The sequence below is a fragment of the Archocentrus centrarchus genome, chromosome 2 (assembly GCF_007364275.1).
Source record: "Archocentrus centrarchus isolate MPI-CPG fArcCen1 chromosome 2, fArcCen1, whole genome shotgun sequence".
Taxonomy (NCBI): domain Eukaryota; kingdom Metazoa; phylum Chordata; class Actinopteri; order Cichliformes; family Cichlidae; genus Archocentrus; species Archocentrus centrarchus.
The window spans coordinates 26,697,627-26,718,696 of NC_044347.1; the positions used below are offsets into that span (position 1 = coordinate 26,697,627).

The 21,070-nt window shown below is 44.1% G+C and overlaps 1 protein-coding gene across 2 annotated transcripts in view; it reads left to right on the forward strand.

The window, feature by feature from the left end:
* nid2a (nidogen 2a (osteonidogen)) overlaps positions 1-21,070 on the forward strand; it is a 54,409-nt gene that overhangs the window by 32,472 nt on the left and 867 nt on the right. Inside the window, exons 15-37 of one of the 2 annotated variants that reach the window (XM_030754080.1) lie at positions 2,364-2,510; positions 4,111-4,239; positions 6,155-6,280; positions 6,970-7,094; positions 8,341-8,446; positions 8,566-8,690; positions 8,806-8,911; positions 9,029-9,153; positions 11,002-11,107; positions 11,225-11,349; positions 11,465-11,570; positions 11,688-11,812; positions 11,937-12,042; positions 12,427-12,551; positions 12,666-12,771; positions 14,985-15,114; positions 15,206-15,306; positions 15,412-15,584; positions 15,823-15,952; positions 16,051-16,222; positions 18,312-18,469; positions 19,356-19,479; positions 19,597-19,709. In XM_030754080.1, coding sequence (XP_030609940.1) covers positions 2,364-2,510; positions 4,111-4,239; positions 6,155-6,280; positions 6,970-7,094; positions 8,341-8,446; positions 8,566-8,690; positions 8,806-8,911; positions 9,029-9,153; positions 11,002-11,107; positions 11,225-11,349; positions 11,465-11,570; positions 11,688-11,812; positions 11,937-12,042; positions 12,427-12,551; positions 12,666-12,771; positions 14,985-15,114; positions 15,206-15,306; positions 15,412-15,584; positions 15,823-15,952; positions 16,051-16,222; positions 18,312-18,469; positions 19,356-19,479; positions 19,597-19,709 — 2,889 coding nt within the window. The remainder of the gene's footprint in view (positions 1-2,363; positions 2,511-4,110; positions 4,240-6,154; positions 6,281-6,969; positions 7,095-8,340; positions 8,447-8,565; positions 8,691-8,805; positions 8,912-9,028; positions 9,154-11,001; positions 11,108-11,224; positions 11,350-11,464; positions 11,571-11,687; positions 11,813-11,936; positions 12,043-12,426; positions 12,552-12,665; positions 12,772-14,984; positions 15,115-15,205; positions 15,307-15,411; positions 15,585-15,822; positions 15,953-16,050; positions 16,223-18,311; positions 18,470-19,355; positions 19,480-19,596; positions 19,710-21,070) is intronic. The other variant, XM_030754087.1, reaches the window with a different exon arrangement.

The window sequence follows — 21,070 nt, forward strand, 5'->3', positions numbered from 1 at the left end:
CTCTTCTCTCAATCATTCTCTGTCTCTCTTTAATTATCCCTCAGTCCATGTGAATCTCACCCTCTCATCTCCCCTTCTTTACCACCACATTCAGACTTTGCAGGGCCTCTCTCTCCTCTCTCTCTCTCCCTCTCTCTCCTCCCCCCTCTCTCTCTTCGCCCTCTCTCTCTCTCTCTCTCCTCCCCCTCTCTCTCTCTCCTCTCCCTCTCTCTCTCTCTCTCCTCTCGTCCCTTCTCTCTCTCCCCTCTCTCTCTCGTCTCTCGCTCTTCTTCCCCCTCTCTCTCTCGCTCTCCCTCTGTTCTCTCTTCTCTCCCTCTCTCTCTCTCTCTTCTCTCTCTCTCTCCCCCTCCCTCTACTGCCCCCCCCCCCCCCCCCCCCCCCCTTCTCTCTCTCTCTGATAACGAGCCAAAATTGCTCTCTGGCCTCAGGAGATGAACGCGAGCTGCATCTGTGTGTTTGGTTTTGTTTACATGTAAGTGTGTTGTTGTTTATGGTGTATGATGCGCTCTCTAAGATTAATCTCTAAGATTATTAAAAACAGATATTACAACAGTTGTGATCATGTGTGTAACTGAGCATATTTTGACAGCCCGACCAACTGGAACAGAATAACTGGAGTTTTCCTTGAAAGAAAAATGAAACTATACAGATGGGAATATTTGAAGAAAGCCACAGTAATATGAGGTATTTTGGAGAAATATTTACATTACATGACACCAAAGTTAGCCATCACAAGTGGTGAGATCTTTTTAATTAGACCAGAATAATTCTTAGGATCATTCCAACAGTTAGAGCGGTCTTCCAGCAGTGCCGTGATGCGCTGTATCCTGCTGTTGAGAAGCACAGAGCATAATTTAACTCTAAGCATATTTATTCATCTTTAACATTCCTTCTTTTTTCCCATGGTTTTCTTGACTCTGTTGTTTATTTTTCTGATTTTCCCCAAATTAGTCAGAGGTTTGTTTTCGAAATTGTCTGAGCCATGCGGCGGTATCAAGAAGCCCTGAACTCACATCCGCTCACTCATCCCTCTGTCTCTGTGTCCACCCCCCACATATGTGTCTAAGCTTGTCCATGTGATGAATATAGAGAACATAAAGGGAGTCGCTACCTAAGAGGAAACTGTCCTATGGGAGTCTGGAGTGATCTCACATGTGTGTTTGGTTATCTTGTCCTGTAATCATTGCTCTAATCACTGAAGTTTCAATGAATGATCCAGACCTCAGCTGATCTCAGTTCAGGGCATTTGCTGTGTTGCAGAGTTTCCACAACTGAATTCTCTTGTAGCTTATTTCTCTTGTTACACCGACTTTAATAATGTTGTAATTTTTTTTTTTTGTCTCATGGAGTTTATTGATTCAACAGCAATCTTTCTTCTGATTGGCTGTCCCTCACAAACAGAAGGTCTGACCAGCAAGTGTATATGTTCATACTCACAGCCAAAGCAGTTTGACTGAGATGACCATGACAGGGATAGCTTCTCTCTATGACATCATTCAGAGCCATCCATCCATCCATCCATCCATCCACTTATGCTGTTCAGGGTCAATGGGGGGGCGGAGCCGATCCCAGCTGTCGTAGGGCGAGATGCAGGGTGCATACAGCCTGAACTCTGAAATTTACAATTATTCATTCATATTGATTAAGTCTGTCCTCATTATTTGAAGCTTTGGGCATAATTAATAAGATCATCCACCCTGGCAACAGTATATATGTATAATATATAATAAATCCCCTTTAGATACAATTCTGAGATACTTTGGCTTCATTATTTTATTTTACACCGCTACGCAACTACATTTCAAACCTATGTGTATTTTCAATAAACCCAAGAGACACTGGTTACTACTACATGAAAGTTCGTATAGAAAAAGTGCCGTACGTAGGCTTGCAGTGCAGAGATTAAACTAGTAATTTCTTACAAACTGTTCCATGTGGTTCGAGCCTCACATGTCAAACATGTTTTACAAGAACAGCTCTAGGAGAACATTTCATTTATGACTGTACATGTGTGCAGCAGAATTAATAGATTATTTACCCTACCTTCCTGATTAATTAGTATTAACAATAACAATATATCAGTCAGAGGGAATATTCCACATCACATAAACATTTTTTTTCCAGAGAGATTACTTTTGGCCTTTAGCCTTTATTGGCGGGACAGCAGGGAGAGAGTGGGGGAATCACATGCTGTAAATGGCTGGAAGCCTTCTGCGCTAGCATCATGGTCCGTGGGTTACCTGCTCAGCTGAGCTACACTGGTGCCCCCACATTATAAAAAAAATGTAATTTTTAAATTTAATTTTATGCATTGTGATTAAAAACACAAATCTTTCTTTTTCCATCCTTTTTGCCATTTGCAGTGGACCCTCCAGGCCCTGAGCTGTTCAACCCCTGCTATGCTGGGACCCACGACTGCGACACCACAGCCCAGTGCATCCCATCAGAGGGCCAGGCTTTCCAGTGCCAGTGTGCTACTGGCTATACAGGAGATGGACACAACTGTTATGGTATCTATCTGTGTCTGTTTATCCTTCTGTGGATAAGCACACAGAGCAAATCCTTTTCTGGATATACTGTGTGGCAACAAGGCAGTTTATGCACATTTTAGAGTGCTTTCCCAGCTTTGTTTAGTCTAATGGTGCCTCTGTGACACACAGAACAGCAAAAACCAAGGCAGTGTTTCTGTGTTTCATCAACCAGTCACACTGGCCACAGTCCAGCCAGTGTAGAGGGGTCAATACAGACCGGATGAACAGAATCATCTGTAATCACTCTTTTCTTTTCTTTTCTTTTCTTTTCTTTTCTTTTCTTTTCTTTTCTTTTCTTTTCTTTTCTTTTCTTTTCTTTTCTTTTCTTTTCCATCCTCCCTCTCCCGGCTTCTTTTCAAGGTTAGTTTTCTAGTTAAAAGAGACTTCAGGACATCAAGCTGGTGTGTGGTCTGTCATTAGCCCAGCAGCAGGTCCTTCTCTCTTGCTGACAGCAAAGAAAGCTCAGCTAAAGTTCTCATGGATGGGCTTCGGTGTGCCTTTCTGCTCAAATGATCTCTGTGCTGTTTGTCCTTGACGTTGCACAAGACATTTACAATCATGTGAAAATAAAGTTTGCAGATCTGGGGAAAGCTAATTTACACTTCAGCTTGTACAGCCACCTTTAGGAGCAATAACTTAAAGTAATTATTTTCTGTATGACTTTGTCAGTATCTCATGTTGTTGTGGAGGAATTTTGGCCCACTCTTCTTTACAGCGTTGCTTCAGGTCATTGAGGTTTGCAGGCATTCGTTCATGCACAGCTCTCTTAAGGTTCCACCACAGCATTCCAATCACATTGAGGTCACTGTAGCACCTCGATTCTTTTTTTTTCTTCCAGCCATTCTGTTGTAGATTTGTTGGTGTATTTGGGATCGTTGCCCTGTTGCATGATCAAAGTTTGGTCCAAGCTTCAGCTGTCAGACAGAGAGCCTCACGTCTGTGGCTGCAAAATGCCACAGGACCTGGCATTTTGTGTGCTTGACAGTATGAGTTGTTGATGTGCTGATCTGCTGTGACTGGTTTTTGTTTTGCCAAATGAGGCGCTGTGCATTATGGCCAATCAGCTCCACTTTGATCCATTGGTCCAAAGGGCATTGTTCCAGAAACCTCTTGGTATCTCTGCAGTTTGTCTGAGCATTGTATGGTCTGACCTTGAGGTAACTTTGTTGGGACATTTGCTCATGTGAAGATTGTGGGATTGTGCAAACGCACACCTGAATGTTCCAGACCAGCAAACTACCCAAACCTCTGCTTTTATAGAGGAGCTCACACTGGATGATCAATTACTCAAATGCATTTGATTAGCAGCACCTGGCTGCTATTTACCTTCTTAATTCCTTTGGAAGCATTAACCATGTACGTTTTTCACAGGACTACACATGACTATAATAACACAGCCAAGAATCTACGTGTGGGGGGTACATGTCAGAGTAAAACACACAAACATACACACAATGTATACATTAAAAGCACCAGTAATGAGCCCTAATTACAGCTTTTGTACATGTTGTCAAAGGGATTCCTGGTTTACAGACTTGTGAGCTTGTGAGTCTTCCTTTCTTTGTCTCCCTCTCTGCAGACATGGATGAGTGCGCTGAGGGTTTGAGCACATGTGGGGATCATTCTGAGTGTGTGAACCTGGCCGGTAGTTACCGCTGTCAGTGCCAGAGCGGCTATGAATTTGGCTACGATGAGCGTACCTGTGTTGGTGAGTTTCACTTATTTTAAAACATAATGATATTATAATGACTCCTTCTGGAAGCGAGAGTTGAAGGAAAATCAGGGACCAATGAAAACATTAGGATACAACATCTGGGCACCATGAACATCTGTGCAAAATGTTCTGTAACAATCCATCCAGCAGATATTGGGATATTTCCCTGGATAAGGGAAAACTTTTACCTGTGCTGACACTGGTAATTGGAAAGCCAGTGGATCACATCAGTTATTACAGTTCACCCTAGAAACCAAACCTACTCTGCCTCGTTTCCTTCTCTTTTAGCTCTTTTGCTACCTCCTACGTAATTCACTTCAATTCAATTCAGTCTTATTTAGCACCAAATCACAACAACAGTCACCAAAGGCAATGTAAGGTAAAGTCCCTACAGTAATACGCTAAAACTTTCCCCATCTCCCTCTCAGATTGTTTCCAACTGCCTTCTATCAGTTTCATCACATCATTAGCAACAAGTGTGAACAATTTTCAGCTGTGTGTAAGAAATGAAGTGTATTGTAATTGTGTTTAACTCTTGCCAAGTGTTATTACCAGTGCAGTGTTTCCTTTACATAAACTTTACTTGGGGGGGACACAAATATATTTGGCAACTAATTTTTACATTTTTTATTTCATGTTTTATCTGACATCATCAGTCATTAATTTATTGTTGGAAACCCCCTTTTTTTTTTTTATAAGCTCTTATTTAGAAAGTTGTAGCTACTTGCTGGCTGGCTGGCCAGATCACTGGTGTGGTGGCGCTCTGAGTTACTCAGCTGCTTCACCAGAAAGAGTCTAGTCCCTTGGTTGGACTCCAGCTCCCTCGTCTTGGGCTGCAGCTGGCAATGCGACCTTTTTCTGCTCTGGAGATTTGAAGCGAGCTGGAGGGCCGGTCAGACCAGAACCTGCAGCAGGTGCAGAACAGATTCATGCGCAGCTACGCCAAGTTCATCAAGGCTGCAGAGCAGAACGAGGACTTCTGTCACCAACAAGTGGAACTGGAGTTCAGATTCAGAGTCCCCTATAAATTTAATTATTTTGTAATTTATTTAAGAAACGGAGTGATTCTCCTTTTATTCACTCACGTGTGCTTATTCACACATATCCATCACAAATGCAGTCCAAAGTCCATCACCGTGTTAAATGTGTTTGAGTTCTGCAAAAAGAGGAATTGTGCCTGCTGTGTGTGCTGAGTCACCCTGTCTGTGTCCACATATTGTAACTTTAATGCAAATCAAATTGTAATCAAATACATGCACATGTATATTTTATGTCAACCACATCATTGTTCCATTGTTCCATTTTTCCTTTCCATATTTTGTCCTTTGTCAGCTGGATTTATTGCGCCCCCCCCTGAGAAGTGCTTCGGAGCATGTTGTCCTCCAAGTTCCAAAATGGGCTGAATATTTGGAAAAGACCCACTTGTTTGTCCAAGCTATGTAGCTGTAACATTTCTTCCTTCACAGCTGCAGAACAGCAGAGGGGAGGATAGATGAGAAATGTGAGAACAGGACTAATGTGAGAAGGAGAGGGTGAGATTAGGCAGGACGGGGGGTGAAGGGAAAGACAAATGGAGCAATGGCACAATGCTTTGGAATGTGTGGAGGAGCAAGGTCCTGCCTCTGTGTGTGTGTGTGTGTGTGTGTGTGTGTGAGTGTGAACTTTTGATGAACTTTCTTTGAGTTCCCACCCAACAAATAACACTTTAATGTAATACTTTACATTAGATTGGGATAATCACACTACTGATAAATCACCACTGGACTGAATAACATCTAATCAGCAGCCAGGCATTATTTTGTGTGTCAGTTTTTAGTTGGATTGGAGTTTCTGTATCCCAGTTTGAGCACACTTCTGTCCAGTTGTGGCTGTTAACTCCTTTTTCTCCCTCTGCTTTGTTTTTTTTTAGATATAAATGAGTGCAGCTCTTCTCCATGTCACATCAGTGCCAGATGCATTAATGAAGAGGGATCATTCCAGTGTCAGTGCCAGCCAGGTTTTTATGGGAATGGTTTCTACTGCTCCCAGCAGGAAGGTCAGTAAAACTCCATGGACATTGTGTTCTGGGCTAAATCTATTCAACCAGTGACTTTTAAAAAGATGACCCCTGTACACCTAATTTGGCTGAAAGGAAAATTATTTTTTCCAGGTCTAATATACATGCAGCATTCTTCCTGACACAACTCCAAGGGGGTGTGGGGGGGTTTGCCAATATCTCCAGCTAGAACTGAACCAGTGACCTTTCACTTACCAACCAAATGTGTAAACCACTGTGCTGCGGAGCCACACGCATGCACGCTTCAGGGTTAAAATGATGTTCAGTTGTCATTGTGTTAAACATGCAAACAAGTGTCTTTGGGGTTTTTTTGTTTTTTTATTCAACATTTAGCTCTAAGGAAACAGTGCCCACTCCACAGTGTTTTTTTTTTAATATAATAAGACGTATTAATGCAACTTGGATACTGTATATCTACATGTAAATGATGTTTCTAAAGGGATTACATCTTACTGTGTGTTGCATGTTGAGCTTATTTGTGTGTAACTCTGTCGGTCAGAACTTCACAGCGTAGGTGGTTGAAACACTGACAAAACTGGTTGTAGTATGATGGTCAAAATTGCACCATAGACATCGTCTCTTGTAGCTCAATTAATGCTGCTTATTTTATTTGCTTTTTGCTTTGTTTTTTATTTTTCCCAATATCTTTTTTCCTTCCAATGAACCAGAGCGTCCTAAAACTCACTGTGAGCACCACAGAGACAGAGTGACGACCACCAGTCCAGATGGATATCCTATAGTTGGCGCATATGTACCACAGTGTGATGCTGAAGGACAGTACATACCTCAACAGGTGAAACTGTGACTATTGATGTATTTATTGAGTAAAGAGTTTCTTCTTTGGGTTTTATTTCTAACCTCTTTTGGTTCTTCTTAAAAACGGGTACCAGCAAGCCAAGCCTAATGTGGCTCTGGCGGTTGCCAAAGCAAAAAATGTTTGTGTGGGAGGAGTTCGGTGAGGCCATGGAAAAAGACTTGTGGACAGCCTTGAAGTGATTCTGGCAAACTGTCTGGCGACTCAGGAGAGGAAAGCGGTACTCTACTCATACAGTGTATAATGTGGGTGGGGTGCTGCTGACTTCAACTGAGTCAACCAGAGTTGGGCGGTGGAAGGAATACTTCGAGGACCTCCTTAATCCCACTGACACACCTCCTGTAGCAGAAGCTGAGTCTGGGGACAAGGGGGATGAGTCGCCCATAATGTTGGACTCAGCCAGGGCTGCCCTTTGTCACCAATTCTGTTCATAATTTTTATGGACAGAATTTCTAGGCATAGCCAGGTGGCAGAAGGTTTCCACCTTGGTGGCCTCAGAATCTCATCTCTGCTTTTTGTGGATGATACAGTGCTGTTGGCTCCATCAGGTGGTAGCCTCCAGCTCACACTGGAACGGTTTGTAGCTGAGTGTGAAGCGGCTGGTATGAGAATTAGCTCCTCTAAGTCTGAGGCCATGATTCTAAGCTGGAAAAGGATGGAATGATCGCTCCGGCTCAGGGACGAGTTGCTGTCCCAAGTGGAGGAGATTAAGGATCTTGGGGTGTTGTTCACGAGTGATGGGAGAAGGGAGCCGGAGATCGACAGATGGATTGGGGCTGCGTCTGCAGTGATGCGAATGCTGTAACAAAGAGAGACGGATGCAAGCGGTAGAAATGAGCTTCCTCCGAAGAGTGGCTCATTTACACCCTTAGAGCAGTCATTCAGGTGGGGCCCAGAGTAGAGACGCTACTCCTCCACCTCAAAAGAAGCCAGTTGAGGTGGTTCGGGCATCACTCTAGGATGTCTCCTGGGTGCCTCTTGGGTGAGGTGTTCTGGGCATGTCCTGTCAGGAGGAGGCCCTGGGCATGATGGAGAGATTGTATCTTTTGGCTGGTCTGGGAATGCCTCGGTGTCTCCCCGAATGAGCTGGAGGAGGTGTCTGGGGAGTGAGAGGTCTGGGCTTCTCTGCTTAGGTTGCTGCCCCTGCAACCTGGCCCTGGATAAGTGGAAGAAGATGGATGGATGGATGGAGGGACTAAGAATATTTTTATTGTCTTTATTTCAGTGTCATGGTTCAACTGGCTATTGTTGGTGTGTGGACAATAGAGGAGAGGAGAGAGCAGGAACCAGGACTTCACCTGGTGCAGAACGTATAGACTGTAATAGACCAGGTAAGATTGTTGATTCTAGTGACCTCTATATCATGGAGATTGTTTTTATGCAGGTTTATTTGCTGTTGGCACAACAAGATGTAGATTGGTTGTTTTCTTTTTTTCCTTTAATCAACCAGAGCGTCCTAAAACTCACTGTGAGCACCACAGAGACAGAGTGACGACCACCAGTCCAGACGGATATCCTATAGTTGGCGCATATGTACCACAGTGTGATGCTGAAGGACAGTACCTACCTCAACAGGTGACACTGTGACTTTTTATGTATATATTGAATAAAGAGAGTTTCTTCTTTGGCTTCTATCTCTAACTACTTTTTGTTCTTGTTATGAAAAATGCAATTATTGTCTTTATTTCAGTGTCATGGTTCAACTGGCTATTGTTGGTGTGTGGACAGTAGAGGAGAGGAGAGAGCAGGTACCAGGACTCCACCTGGTGCAGAAAGTATAAACTGTGATAGACCAGGTGAGACTCGATTCTAGTGACCTCTACATCATTGAGATTGTTTTTATGCAGGTTTATTTGCTGTTGGCACAAGAAGATGCAGATTTGCTCTTTTCCTTTTTTCTTCTAATGAACTAGAGCGCCCTAAAACTCACTGTGAGCACCACAGAGACAGAGTAACGACCACCAGTCCAGACGGATATCCTATAGTTGGCGCCTATGTACCACAGTGTGATGCAGAAGGACAGTACCTACCTGTACAGGTGAACTGACTTTTTATGTATATATTGAATATCTCTAACCTCATTTTATCCTTATTAAGAAGAATGGGTATCAGAAAGCCAGGCGTAAAGTGGCTCCAGCGGATGCCAAAGCAAAAATTTGGGTGTGGGAGGAGTTTGGCGAGGAAATGGAAAAAGACTTTTGGATGACCTTGAGGCGATTCTGACAAACCATCAGGCGACTCAGGAGAGGAACGCGGTACTCTAGTATAATGCAGGTGGGGTGCTTCTGACTTCAACTAGAATTGGGCGGTGGAAAAAAATACTTTGAGGACCTCATTAATCCCACTGACACACCTCCTGTAGCGTAAGCAGAGTCTGAAGACAAGGGGGCTGACTCGCCCATCACTGTGGGTGAGGTCACTGAGGTGGTTAAACAACTCCTTTGTGACCGGGCCTCTGGGATGGACGAATTTGCCCTGAGTTCCTGAAGGCTCTGGATGTTGTCAGGCTGTCTTGAATGACATGCCTCTGCTACGTTGCATGGAGATCTGTGGCGGTGCCACTGGATTGACACACTGGAGTGGTGGTCCCCATCTTTATGTTGGGGGACCGGATGGTGTGCTCCAACTATTGGGGGATCACGTTCCTCAGCCTCCTTGGGAAGGTCTATGCCAGGGTGCTGAAAAGGAGGGTCCGTCCGTTAGTCAAACCTCGGATCCAAGAGGAGCAATGCAGTTTTCAGTCCTCGTCACGGAACGCTGGACCAGCTCTTTATTCCCGTGAGGATACTCAAGTGTGTGTGGGAGTATACCCATCGAGGTTGTGTTTTGTGGACTTGGAGAAGGCATTTGAGAGCATCCCGCAGGATATCGTATGGGAGGGTGCTGCGGGAGCATGGGTTATCTGGCCTGTTGTTGTGGTCCATTTGGTCCCTGTACAACTGCAGCAAGAGCTTGGACTGCATTGCTGGTAATAATTTGGACTCGTTTCTGCTGGTGTTGGACTTATCCAGGGCTGCCCTTTGTCACCAATTCTGTTCATAATTTTTATGGACAGAATTTCTAGGCATAGCCAAGTGGTGGAAGGCTTCCACCTTGGTGGCCTCAGATTCTCGTCCCTGCTTTTTGCGGATGATGCGGTCCTGTTGGCTTCATCAGGTGGTGGTCTCCAGCTTACACTGGAATGGTTTGCAGCTGAGAGTGAAGTGGCTGGTGTGAGAGTTAGCATTTCTAAGTCTGAGGCCATGGTCTTGAGCTGGAAAAGGATGGAGTACTGAAAATGGACAAGTTGCTGTCCCAAGTGGAGGAGTTTAAGTTTCTTGGGGTGTTGTTCACAAATGACGGAAGGCGGGAACAATTGACACACAGATTGGGGCTGCGTCTCCATTGATGCAGACGCTGTAGCCAGTCAGTTTACATCCCTACCCTCACCTATGGTCATGAGCTTTGGGTAGTGACCAAAAGAACGAGATCGCGGATACAAGTAGCGGAAGGGTGATTGGCCTCTCTCTTAGAGACAGGGTGAGGAACTTGGTCATTCAAGAGGGACTTGTATTAGAGCTGCTGCTACTACACTTTGAAAGGAGCTGGTTGAGGTGGGTTGGGCATCTCACTAGGATGCCTCCTGGGTGCCTCTTGCGTGAGGTGTTCTGGGCATGGCTTACCAGGAGGAAGCCCTGGGGTTGATCCAGGACATGCTGGAGATTGTATCTCTTGGCTGGTCTGGGAATGTCTCGGTGTCTCCCCGAATGAGCTGGAGGAGGTGTCTGGGGAGTGAGAGGTCTGGGCTTCTCTGCTTAGGTTGCTGCCCCTGCAACCTGGCCCTGGATAAGTGGAAGAAGATGGATGGATGGAGGGACTAAGAATATTTTTATTGTCTTTATTTCAGTGTCATGGTTCAACTGGCTATTGTTGGTGTGTGGACAATAGAGGAGAGGAGAGAGCAGGAACCAGGACTCCACCTGGTGAAGAAAGTATAAACTGTGATAGACCAGGTGAGACTCGATTCTAGTGACCTCTACATCATTGAGATTGTTTTTATGCAGGTTTATTTGCTGTTGGCACAACAAGATGTAGATTGGTTGTTTTCTTTTTTTCCTTTAATCAACCAGAGCGTCCTAAAACTCACTGTGAGCACCACAGAGACAGAGTGACGACCACCAGTCCAGATGGATATCCTATTGCTGGAGCCTATGTACCACAGTGTGATGCTGAAGGACAGTACCTACCTCAACAGGTGACACTGTGACTATTGATGTATTTATTGAATAAAGAGAGTTTCTTCTTTGGCTTCTATCTCTAACTACTTTTTGTTCTTGTTATGAAAAATGCAATTATTGTCTTTATTTCAGTGTCATGGTTCAACTGGCTATTGTTGGTGTGTGGACAGTAGAGGAGAGGAGAGAGCAGGTACCAGGACTCCACCTGGTGCAGAAAGTATAAACTGTGATAGACCAGGTGAGACTCGATTCTAGTGACCTCTACATCATTGAGATTGTTTTTATGCAGGTTTATTTGCTGTTGGCACAACAAGATGTAGATTGGCTGTTTTCTTTTTTTCCTTTAATCAACCAGAGCGTCCTAAAACTCACTGTGAGCACCACAGAGACAGAGTAACGACCACCAGTCCAGATGGATATCCTATTGCTGGAGCCTATGTACCACAGTGTGATGCAGAAGGACAGTACCTACCTCAACAGGTGACACTGTGACTTTTTCTGTATATATTGAATAGAGTTTCTTCTCTGTTTTTTTTTTTTTTTAATTTTATTTTGTAACCTGTTTTTGTTCTTCTTAAGAATGTATTTATTGTCTTTATTTCAGTGTCATGATTCAACTGGCTATTGTTGGTGTGTGGACAGTAGAGGAGAGGAGAGAGCAGGAACCAGGACTCCACCTGGTGCAGAAAGTATAAACTGTGATAGACCAGGTGAGACTGTTGATTCTAGTGACCTCTACATCATTGAGATTGCTTTGGCTGTAGCTCAGTAGGTAAAACAGGTCACCTACTGATCGGAACGTCAGCGGTTTGATTCCTGGCTACTCCAGGCTACGTGCTAATGTATCCTTGGGCAAGATACCTAACCCCAAGTTGTTCTTTGACGCAATCGTCAGAGTGTGAATGTTAGATAATTAAAGCGCTTGTATGAATGGGTGTGCATGGGTAAATGTAAATGTGTTGCATGACTGCTCAGACTGAGTAGAAAAGCGCTATATAAGAACTAGTCCATTTACCATTTTTATGCAGGTTTATTTGCTGTTGGCACAACAAGATGTAGATTGGTTGTTTTCTTTTTTTCCTTTAATCAACCAGAGCGTCCTAAAACTCACTGTGAGCACCACAGAGACAGAGTAACGACCACCAGTCCAGACGGATATCCTATTGCTGGAGCCTATGTACCACAGTGTGATGCTGAAGGACAGTACCTACCTCAACAGGTGACACTGTGACTTTTTATGTATATATTGAATAAAGAGAGTTTCTTCTTTGGCTTCTATCTCTAACTACTTTTTGTTCTTGTTAAGAAAATGCAATTATTGTCTTTATTTTAGTGTCATGGTTCAACTGGCTATTGTTGGTGTGTGGACAGTAGAGGAGAGGAGAGAGCAGGAACCAGGACTCCACCTGGTGCAGAAAGTATAAACTGTGATAGACCAGGTGAGACTGTTGATTCTAGTGACCTCTACATCATTGAGATTGCTTTTATGCAGGTTTATTTGCTGTTGTGTTGGCGCAACAAGTCATAGCTCTTGGCCGATTTTTTAAAATCATAATTTCCATAAGGCATTGTACTCAGATGTGTGAATCACCTCCACTGGCTCCTTTCAATGTGGAGGACCCAGCGGCTCTACTCCGAGTCCCTCTCCTCACCCTATCTCTAAGGGGGAGGCCAGCCACCCTTTGAAGGAAGCTCACTTCCACTGCTTGTATACGTGACCTCATTCTTTCGGTCACTACCCAGAGCTTGTTACCATAACTGAAGGTAGGGACATAGATTGACCACTAAATTGACAGCTTTGCAGTTACATTCAGCTCTCTGTTCACCACAACAATCCGTCTGCCAATCTTACAATCTCCTCTCCCCTCACTCGTGAACAGGACCCCAAGATACTTGAACTCCTCCACTTGATGTAGTAGCTTGTCCTGGACTTGAAGTGGGCATGCCACCCATTTCTAGCTGAGAGCCATGACCTCAGACTTAAAGGTGCTGAGTCTCATTCCCACCGCTTCACATTTGGCCTCGAACCGGTGGACGTTGGAGGCCACCACCTGATGACGCCAACAGAACTACATCATCTGGAAAAAAGCAGAGATGAGATTCTGAGGCCAGCAAGGCAGAAGCCTTTTGCCACTTGGCTACACCTAGAAATTCTGTCCCTAAAAATTATGAACAGAATCAGTGACAAAGGGCAGCCATAGCGGAGTTCAGCACCCAGCGGAAATGAGTCCAAATTATTGCCGGCAATGCAGACCAAGCACTCATTGCAGTTGTGCATGAATTGAATGGCTCGTAACAATGGGCTGGACACCCCATACTCCCAAAGCACCCCCCCCCCCCCCCACAGGATATCCTGAGGGACACGGTCAAATGCCTTCTCCAAGTCCACAGAACACATGTAGACTGGATGGGTGAACTCCCACTCACACTCGAATATCCTTGAGATGATAAAGAGCTGATCCAGCGTTCCGTGACCAGTTAACAGTCTGCCAATCCAGAGGTACTTCCCCATATCCCGATGTGGCATGTCAACCAGGACAGCCCCACAACATCCGGCTCTGGATGTTAAGGAACTCATTTCGGACCTTATCCACCCCAGGGGCCATTCCCATTACATTTAAAATGGACAGTAAAGCAGGGTATGCTTGTAGGTGGGCTTACTCTGTGATTAACATGATACTATCCTATAAGCATGCAGGGTCCTTTCTTCCCTCAGTTGTCACATCCAATTTCAAAACACCAAGACTGCAACAGCCAAATCGCTCAACCCAAAGTTGCAAAACAAGACCAGTGGTTAACATTATGATGGCTAAGTCCATCTTTTATAAACAATTTGTGAACCTCATTAGGAAATTTATTATTTTATTTCATTTATTATTTCACGTTTGGATCTGTGTATAACCCACAGGGGAGTTTTTAGTCATATTCCCAAATTGAGTTTGTACAGATTCAGTAGTTTGCAGCCTTCAAGAAAGTCTCATGTTAGAGTGCTACTTGTCTGTCTGTATTTGTGTGCATCCACACAGTTGCCATCACAGTTTGCCAGTCTGCAGATGGAAACCTCATCCAGTTGTTGCTGTTTTCTAAACCGCTATATTTAGTGGGTAGTCATGCGGCTGGACATTAAATGGAAGCGAAACCAAGTGATTCATAAGCCTAAATTGCAGCATGCTGGCTGCCACTACAGTAAACGCTACTGGAAAAGCTAACCCCACATAATTGTTTAGCTCATCTTTTTCTCTCAATGGAGAACTGTTCTCTTTCAGATGTCATCCTCGTCTCCCTCGCACTCTACAAACAGTCCAGCCTCACATTTGAAATTTACAGAGAGAGAGTGAGGCCAGTGTAAACATTAATAGAAGCCAGAAGTGCTCTGGGGTTTGGTTTTAATGCTCTCCAATAAAGTGAGTCATTAAAGGGATTTTAACATGGTAAACAAAAGTAAGATGTGTGTACATGTGTGCCTCTTTAAACACTAACACTGCAGTATAAACTCAGCAAACTATGAAACATCCTGAGAGTATAATTGAATAAATAATGATGGATTGCAACAGAATAAGATCAGACTTGTAATTTTACAAGCATGTGAGATTATATTTAGCCATACAAATGGGAATAATGATGGGTTGCTTTTGATTTGGCTTCCCCTTAGTTCCTGTGACTCCGACACAACGCCCCGAGAGCATGTGTGAGCGATGGAGGGCCAGTTTGATTGAGCACTACGGTGGAAAACCTGGCCCGCAGCAGTATGTACCTCAGTGTGAGCCAGATGGAGAGTTCAGGTACACAGCACACATGCATCCACAAGAGCAAGTTCTAAAGAAAGAAATGCATTGCTCTTTAAAGTTATTCTACTTTTTCCAATTCTCTCAGTCCAGTTCAGTGTTACGGGGAGACCACCTACTGTTGGTGTGTGGACCAGAATGGACACATGGTTCCTGGTACCAAATCAAGTGATGCTGTCAAACCTGCATGTAAGTAATAAACATCACAGATACATGTGATTGTACTGTATTATATAATTTTTTTCTGTCACTAATTGCGGCGCAAATGTTTTTATTCATCCAATCACATCCCAGGCATCTCCTCAGTGGCACCGCCTACAGTACGTCCATTGCCCCGCCCAGATGTCACCCCTCCCACAAACACTGATGTCACACTGCTATACGCTCAGGGACAGAAAATAGGAGCGCTGCCTCTCAACGGGACCAGACTAGATGGAAGCCGAGCCAAAACGCTTTTGACTCTACATGTAAGAAATGACCTCTGACCTGACCAAATTTGGTGATGGGAATGAGAGACCACAGCAGGAAAAAAAGGCAGCTGAGCTCAGTGTCTTTTCTCTGACTGTGACGTGTTCCAATCTTTAAGAAACCGTTGTGTGAACTGATGGAAGTTCAGTTATATTTAGTAAAGCCAGCAAACGTAACTGGAATTTAGCACTGATGTAGCTTATGTTGGTGTGTGTGTGTGTGTGTGTGTGTGTCCAGGGTTCCATAGTTGTTGGTATAGCCTATGACTGCAAGGAGAACAAAGTCTATTGGACAGATTTGTCTGCAAGAACAATCAACAGAGCTTCAGTGGTTTCTGGCGCTGAGGCTGAGATACTCATCAACACAAGTAAGATTTAACACCTTTGCTGCTTGTTGCTGTAATGGTTGTTGTGTGATGTCTTAAATGATCTCAGTGTTTTCTCTGCTGTCTCCTTGCTTCTGTAGATCTCGTCAGTCCAGAAGGTTTGGCAGTGGACGTCAAACGTAGGCTGATGTTCTGGGTGGACTCCTCTCCTGATGTGATTGAAAGAGCCAACCTGGACGGCAGTGGGAGGCGGACCCTGTTTGACACAGACTTGGTCAACCCCCGTGCCATCATAGTGGTTTCATCCACCGGGTAAAACCATTTGTTCATCCTTCTTTGTTTTCACTCATTGTCACTCGTTTAACGTGCATCTGTTATGCTAATTTCCAGCTCCATATAGTTAAAAACAAAACACCTTTGGCCTTGTTGCTGCCCCTGAAGATGATCCACTGTCCCTGAACCCCAGAAGGAGGCACACATAGCAGTATTACAGGAGCCTCTTTTAAAAAAAACACAAAGAACACCAATTTACAGTCATCTGCATGTTAATTCTGTGCTCCCAGCCAGAGCTGTGTGCCTGACATGACCACACTAGGGATATCCATGCTCAGTTACATCATACAGAGCCTAGAGCCGCCTGAAACAGAATGTTCAGAGCAGTCTGAGGCCTCAGCAGTGCCAATATTATATGGAAAAAAAATACAGAAAAGCATATAAGGTCCACTTTGAGGTGAAGCAAAGTTGTTTTGACATGTAATTACAATCTGGATTTGCAGACATGCAAGAAACAAACAAGTGCCCACACACTATCTTGTAACATCCTGGAGGTGCTCTGCTGAGACAGACCTCACTGGATCCACAGTGATTTTACAGCAGAAAAGGGCACGGGTGGTTTTCAGTCTGTGACTACGAGAGTCTTTAACAGGCGATGACTCAACGAGGCCTGTATCTAATTCATTAGTACGATGCAGTTTTTTTTAAAAGCTATTTGGCAGTAAGGGGGCTTGTTGAGTCTGGATTCTTGGATTAAGACTGTAACCAAAACATGGCTGCATCACGATGAGACTGGCGCTCGTAGAAAAGTATGGGAATGAGGATTTTTTGGGTGGAGTCTCACTTTAATAACACATGATTGCTAATTCTATCATAAGTAATTTTTAGTGCTCTTTCTGTGGGTGTTGCAGCAAACAGAGCCAAGAAAACTGTCCTGAATTTATAGATGCTATTAATCCTGGACACACACACACACACGCACGCACGCGCAGGATGAAAGCAGGAGGCATTCATTGGTCAGCACTCCAGGAATAACATCTGCTCTTCATCACTGCAACTAATCACATAATCAACAGTTATGTGTGTGCGCGTGTGTGCGTGTGTGTTAATGTGGTTGTTACAAATGATTAAACACAGCAGTAATAACCCTGATCATAAAACTTGAAATGTTTGCTGCACATTATTGATTTGACAGTTTATTTTTTCTGAGTTGAGAGTGTGTGTGTGTGTGTGTGTGTGTGTGTGTGTGTGTGTGTGTGTTCAAAAATGAACAGGTTCTCTGATTTCCTGAGCCTGCACATGTTCCCCTTACAGACATGCAAAGCACGCACACCTAACGACACATCAAAATGACACACACACACACACACACACACACACACACACACACACACACACACACACACACACATTATAAAAGCATGTACACGTATGTAAACGTGTCACACATCTGCTGCCCCACATCTTCATCAAATTCATAAGCACATGGTGTGTGCGTGTGTGTGTTAGCTGAATGCTCATGTGTTGTATTAACTGTAGTTCATAGAGGACTGCTCACATGTGCAGCATCATCTGCATTGTCGTGAGCAGCCCACACACACAGTGTACAGTGAAAACACTGTAAAATATGCAAAATCTCTGTGGTCATCGTTACAGTAATGTAGCTGGGACAAAGCTGAAGAGGGCTCGTCCTGCTCATTTCTAGCTCCCTATTTGTAATCTTGGACTGTACTACAGTAGCTTTGTTTGACTCCCAGTTAAAATTAATCCTTATTTATCTCATACTGGGCCTTGATGCAGTTTGTTCCACTAAAACAAGCCATTTTAAATTCCTTTCCCCTTCATTTAAGCTGACTTTCTTCTGTTTGGCTGCTCCTTGTACATTTTTGAACAGCATATGGGTGGAGCTTCTGCTCTCACAACCAGAACTGTGTGCCTGAGATGACCATATAAAGGAAATTCCCTATTTTTGACATAGGGATAAATACACTGACCTCATTATTTGACACTTTGGCCATGTTTAATATTAGCATCCAGCACTGGAACAGTATGTGACATAAAGAAAAGCAAAAGTAGATTAAGAAACATGCCGAGTAATACACCCCCCCACCTCCGCGTCTCCCTGCAGTACTCTGTATTGGACTGACTGGAACAGAGAGGCCCCTAAGATCGAGAGTTCATCAGTGGATGGTCAGAACCGGCAGGTGGTGGTGTCTGATGGGATCGGTTTGCCAAACGCACTAACGTATGACTCTTCTTCTGGACAGATCTGCTGGGCTGATGCAGGTAAACGCGGCTTCTGCTGCTAATACCACGTTCATCACAATTGATCACCTGATCCTTGTTTTACTGCCCCAGGCTTTTACAGTAACAGCTCGATTTAAGGCGTCTCTAAAGAGTGTCCAGCTGTCAGAGAGGCAGTGAGTGATCTTCTGTTTTGCCTCTCAGCCTATATATGGCCATATCTTGCTTATTAAGCCGAATAATCTTCAGTTAAAAGTCAAGACTCAGACTAATAGTTTTGCAGGTATTCTTTTATTTACCTACGTCTGTCCCAAATACATGTGTCAAGACCACTTTGGTTAATGTTATGACATTTGCAGTAAATTATACTTGGACGTATAACTCTGTTCTGGGACCTACCTGCCCTTTCATGTGCACGTGAGAGTCTGACAGAACAGAGTAGCCATAAATGGCATTCATTAAGTTAGCCGCGGTGTGAACAGAGCTGGATGGAGGTGGGTTGCAAAGCGGCTTGGAGATGTGCAGCATCTGTGGCAGGATGAAGCATCTCAGGTAACATAAACTATATGAGATTAACCAATTGGATGTGTATCCGCTGACACCGAGATCCTTCCCCAAAAACCGACTTGGACTGAACATCAGGCTGTCTGTTAGCTCAGACTGCCATAAAGACTGGAAGCATGCTTCAGCTGTAGCCACCCTTGATTCATCTAAATGTAAAGAAAATATGCTGTGATCTACCAGCACCTCCAACTTATTGGATTTAGTTTTTCTAAATTTATGGAACAATAGTTATTTAAAACACATAGTCGCTGTTTTATCTCATTGTGTTATGCATATCAGTACAACCGACAAAGGCAACCGAAAGCCCAAAATCTACGTTTTCTTGAGCTGGTAATGATCCATGTTGTCTTCCTGTGTCTGTCAGGTACAAAGCGTTTAGAGTGTATGTCTCTAGATGGTTCGGGTCGAAGAGTGATCCACACCAACCTCAACTACCCGTTCAGCATGATCTACTACAGGAACCACTTCTATTACACTGACTGGAGGAGGTAGTCTTCTTCTCCCTCTGTTTGTACTCAGGTCACACTGCTGGTCACTATTCAGTCAGCTGATCAGTGTGTAGCCCTGATGTCACTCTTCAGTGTCCTCTGATCTGTGCTTCACAGGGACGGCGTGATTGCGGTGGGCAAAGACAGCAGTCAGTTCACCGACGAATACTTACCTGAGCAGCGCTCTCACCTGTACGGTATCACCATAGCAACCACCCACTGCCTACCAGGTGAGATATATTGTGCAAATAGAGTCAGTCTTTAAAATTTGAAGGAGTCATCCATCCATCCATCCATCCATCCACCCATCCATTTTCTTAACTGCTTACAGGGTTATGGGTGGGGGTCCCAGGGTTTATTCAACATCATTTACTGATTCACTTTGGACCATTTTATTGCGAAAACAACATTTTTTGTACTTCAGACACCCCCAGTCCAAGATATTTTGCGGCTGCCTCGGGGCAATGTTGTGCAACAATTGTACAAAACAACTGAGAAACTTTCTAGATCCGAAGACGGCTGTAAGAGAAATATAAAAAACATCAGAAAATCTTCCAAAAAATGTCAACAAATTATGAAACAAAGAACTGAAAAACACTTGAAACACATTTGCATATATGACTCGATGCAGGCTCAGGTTTGAATTGCCCAGTGTCATGGCATATAGATTCTCATGCTGTGAGACATTGCTGTCACTCTGTGTGAAACGTCAACAAACTGTGCTCACAACAGATGTGCACATTACACTTTATACACATCACCGTTGGGGTTCCTGGGCACGCTGCTTCTTCCCTTGCTGCCATGTTGTTATAGTTGGCCAGTGTGATGTAAGCTGATTTGGACTGGGAGCTGTGGGTCTTCTTCCTCTTCTCCTCATACTTTTGAGATATCTCAGCACTGGTTCGCCCTTCTTCTTCTTCTGCTCTTTATTTGGATTTGCTCAGACTTTGTGCAATTTGGGATTTGAATGCGTACAAGCGCATGTGGTTGCTTTTTGTCGTCCCATTCTCAGCGCAATCCCATCTGTAGATCAGCCAGCATGTCAGCACTGCCGTGTCTGACATGCTGAAAGATGTTTTATTTACAGTTTATCCCGTTTTAAATATGATTACTGGGGCAAATGTTCTTCCCTTCTTCTCACATCATGTGCTCCAGGGGCAAGTACCAAAGTCTTGCTAAATTTAGTAGCTGAATCAGATCAGAGCTCAGTATGAGCCGTTTACATAAAGTAAATAATAAAGGTTAACCAAACTGGTTTCTTCTGTGCAATGCAAATGCAGCCTCTGCTGTAATCACAGCTCATGTTTGATGGCTCACACAGCTGGCTAACACCCACCACCCCACAGCTATATGTGTATATGAGTGGTGACTTCACATACACCCACGAAATAGGAACAGTGATTGCGCAGCTGTCTGCGACCCTCTACTTGTGACCTGCGTGTGTGCGAGACCAAAGAACAAAGATTACACAGCTGTGTGCGACCCTCTACCTGTATTTTGTGCGCGTCATGTTTGATGTGTTGATGTCTGCAGATGGCTTCGAGTCTTTTCAAAGCCTCGCGTTAAAGTACAAAGTAGGCCCGTAAACACA